Below are 3,716 nucleotides of genomic sequence, written 5' to 3'. Positions count from 1 at the left end.
AGGTCAGGCATTAATTAATTAATGTCTCCGCAAAATCATTAGATTAGTTGAGAAGGTTTCTTGCATTCAAAGGTATTAGAAAAGTTTAATTTATTCAAAAATGAATTTTACGAAACATTAAAAATCAATCGTCCAAAATTGAGTCTTAACTACAAAACATTAGGCAATATATTGTAGAAAAATTGTGCGTAAAGTATAAATAAGAATCAATATATAAAGGCTAATTATAATCGATACCATTTTAATTAAATGGAACTACTTTTCATTATATAATCAGAAGACAATTGATATATTCAAGCTCTCGTCTCCTCCTCCTCCTCCTCCTCCTCATCATCAGGAGATTCGTCATCCTTATTTTTACCACCAAGCGCTTCCTTGGCCTTCTGAGCCACCCCTCCCAGCGTGTCTTGCAGTTTCTCCTTTGCAGCATGGCCCATCTCCTGCACCTTCTCGACGCTCTCCGCCACCACCCCCTTGGTTTTCTCGGCCGCTTCGCCAGCCTTGTGCTTGGCGCCCCCTCCCATATCTTGGGCTTTCCCCGCTCCCTCCGAGAGTACAGCCTTCGTCGTCTTCTTGGCCTCGCCGGCCTTCTCCTTGGCTCCTTTGGCCATTTCCTCCGTCTTCTCCTTGGCCCGATGGACGGTATGCTGCACTCCCTCAGCGCCCTCCGAGACTACACCCTTGGTTTTCTCCTGCGCTTCCCCGGCCTTCTCCTTGACGCCCTCCGCCATGTCCTTGGACCTCTCTTTCCCTTCCTCTGCAGTCTCCTTGGCCTTCTCTTTTGTCTCGTGTGCCTTGCGCTTGGCTTCCTCAGTCATGCCTGAGGCGCTCTCGCGCACGCCTTCTGTTCTCTCTTCGGCCTTCTCTTTGGCGGCCTCCGCCTTGCTCTTGGCGTCTTCAGAGATGCTCTGTGCCCCCTCTCGAGCCGCCTCCGCCGCCTCCTTTGTGGCTTCTTTGGCTTTTCCACTGGTTTCCTTGGCTCTCTCTTTAGCATCCTTGGCGGTCTGCTCAATAATATCATCCTGCATAAAATTATTCAAAATTAATTTACAGCTATTGTTACTATCAAAATTATTGAAAAACAATCATTAACCGATCATCACAATTATTATTTTAAATGTTATTGTATGACAGTTAATTATATATATATTAACTGTTATAACAACAAACAATATCATAATCTTAAATAATCATTTGTATCGAGATGAACTATAATCTATCTTAATATCAAATAAGCATTTACCAAAATAATATAATATAATATATATAGAACTAAATTAAATATCAATTATATAAAACTGATGTAATCAGTTACCAAAATAAAGAACTACCTTAATTTTCCATGGAAAAAATCACCTTTAGGAGCATTATAAGAGATTAAATATAATAAATAATATAATATATATGGAACTATATTAAATATCAATTATATAAAACTGATATAATCAGTTACCAAAATAAAGAACTACCTTAATTTTCCATGGAAAAAATCACCTTTAGGAGCATTATAAGAGATTAAATATAAGAAATAATATAATATATATAGAACTATATTAAATATCAATTATATAAAACTGATATGATCCGTTATCAAAATAAAGAACTACCTTAATTTTCCATGGAAAAAATCACCTTTAGTCCTGAGCATTATAGGAGATTAAATATAATCAATTATATAATCAGTTATCAAAAATAAATAACTATCTACCTTAATTTTCCATAATAATTAGTTCTTTATCAAAAATAAAGAACTATCTACCTTAATTTTGAAAGGGCACAGCCCGTATCTGCTATGTAATCGTCAGTCCCTTTTCTTTTTCTAATTCAAAATCCCTGCTTTTTATTTAAAAAAAAAATAAAGAACTATCTACCTTAATTTTCCATTAAAAAAACGTTTTGGGTGCATATTGGAAAAATTTCACCTTTAGTAGCATCATAATTGAGATTAAATGTAATCATTAATAGTAAAAGGAAAATCGAGATTGAATATAATCAATTACATAATCAGTTATCAAAATCAAGAACTATCCACCTTAATTTTCCATAATAATAATGGAAAAAATCACCTTCAGTAGCATTATAATTGAGAATAAATGTAATCATTAATCGAAAAAAAAGAACTATGAAGACGTGATGTACATTACTAGCAGCATAATCACGACGATTAAAAGTTGGCCATTGAGATGCGCCTGCACTCTCGTTTTGTTGAGAGAGAGCTTGGATGCTCCGATTGCAAAGGAAGGAAACACGAGAACGCCCCCTCATACTGCTACTACAAGCTAAAGACATTTTTCCAAAAGCTGGTAATATCGAAGGGCTAATTACAGTTTTAATGGGAATTTTAAAGCCAAGAGCTCCCAGGGCCATGTCAAGCTTCAACGCAGGTAATAAATAATATGATATATATAACAATAATAAACCACAGAAATAGCAAGGCAAGTATATGATACTGCCATCAACCTAGTCATGGGACAAATTTGGCATCCAAATGATGCCCAGCTTCCTCAGTACTGTGTACTGTGTAGGTGGCTGCCATGCAATCCGTTTATAAGTGCGCGTGGCAACTCCTCGTCAAACTTACTAGAAAAACACTTACAGTACAATCCCGGCTCGTTTTGATTGGCGCTCATGCAGCAGCTACTACATAGTTACAAGGCGTTACATAGTAATGTGAATACATAAATCGACCCATTTAGCTATCTTTGTAAATGTAATGCTAATTAATATCAATATACACATATATATTGGATACATTTCTATTATTTATTTATTTATTATTCAGCGGGCGCATTATTTATTTATTCATTTAAAAATGAGGCGGATATTAAGCACCTTAATAAATATAAATAATAATGAAGCCAAGGCCATATTAACATGGGATAATCTATATTTGTCTCGTGCAGGATCTCTCTCTCTCTCTCTCTCTCTCTCTCTCTCTCTCTCGCTCTGGGACATCTTTCTTTCTGACTGTTGCGTTCGACAAATTACACACCTCTCTTTTTGGAGACGCATGGGCCATTCTCCACAATAAGATGAATCCCCCCCCCCCCCCCCCCTCTCTCTCTCTCTCTCTCTCTCTCTCTCTCTCTCTCTCGCGTGCACTAAGATGTGCACCTCTGTGTGAAGCAGGCAAGGGGGGGTGCGGGACTCTCTTTCAAGCGTGGACCACTGACGTGGCATTAATTTATTGTAATGCATTAATTTATGCCACTGACGCATTTCCTCGTCCTCCAACCTCGTCCTCGCAAAGCCCACCCCTTCATCTCATCCATCTGGTTCGCTGGCGCCTCCATCTTCCACGGCCGCCCCTTTTCTATCGTCCCCCTCCCTTCACGTGTAACTACCTTCAACTCCCTCTCGCCTCCGCCTCCTACCTCTCTCTCTCCCTCCGTCAACCTGAAGTTCCAATCGCCTCCACCTCCTCCCGTGCGCATTTGTTCAACCCTAAAAGTCCTACCGTTCTTGCCAGTCCTCCCTCCGTTTCTTCGTAAGGTCTCTGGTTCGCTCAACCCTACCAATCTTGCCTCACACAAAGAGAATACCCAAGGAGAGAGAGAGCAGACGCCATGCCATCAGTAGACAGAGAGAAAGCGCCTAGCAGACTGGAGGGAAAAAAAAAAGAACTGAGGCAGTTGGCCGAGGCAGTTGGATGGGAGAAGCGAGAGCGAGAGGGAGCTGAAGGCGGTTACAAGTCGAGGGAGGCGGGCACGGCTGGA

General features: G+C 39.9%; 1 protein-coding gene across 1 annotated transcript; it reads right to left on the bottom strand.

Annotated features, from left to right (window-relative positions):
• Positions 1–293: 293 nt before the first annotated feature.
• Positions 294–2,404, bottom strand: LOC147620601 (uncharacterized). Its single transcript, XM_086825334.1, has 2 exons — positions 2,140–2,404; positions 294–1,022 (listed from the first exon to the last, which is right to left on the bottom strand). Exons 1-2 carry the CDS (start codon positions 2,365–2,367, stop codon positions 294–296), a joined length of 957 nt encoding a protein of 318 aa, XP_086681460.1. The 5' UTR covers positions 2,368–2,404.
• Between the last annotated feature and the right edge of the window lie 1,312 nt (positions 2,405–3,716).

This window comes from Cibotium barometz, chromosome 31 (assembly GCF_041138505.1).
Source record: "Cibotium barometz isolate CiBa-2024 chromosome 31, ASM4113850v1, whole genome shotgun sequence".
Lineage (NCBI taxonomy): Eukaryota > Viridiplantae > Streptophyta > Polypodiopsida > Cyatheales > Cibotiaceae > Cibotium > Cibotium barometz.
The sequence above is the reverse complement of the archived record's forward strand: the minus strand, read 5'-3'. Positions and strand labels throughout refer to the sequence as shown.

Bases quoted from the DNA above. Each gene is read 5' to 3' on its own strand.
- LOC147620601 (XM_086825334.1), bottom strand. From the start codon at position 2,367: ATGGCCCTGGGAGCTCTTGGCTTTAAAATTCCCATTAAAACTGTAATT. The intron at 1,023-2,139 runs GTACATCACGTC...AATTTTATGCAG, and splicing joins GTGATTATGCTGCTAGTAAT to GATGATATTATTGAGCAGAC.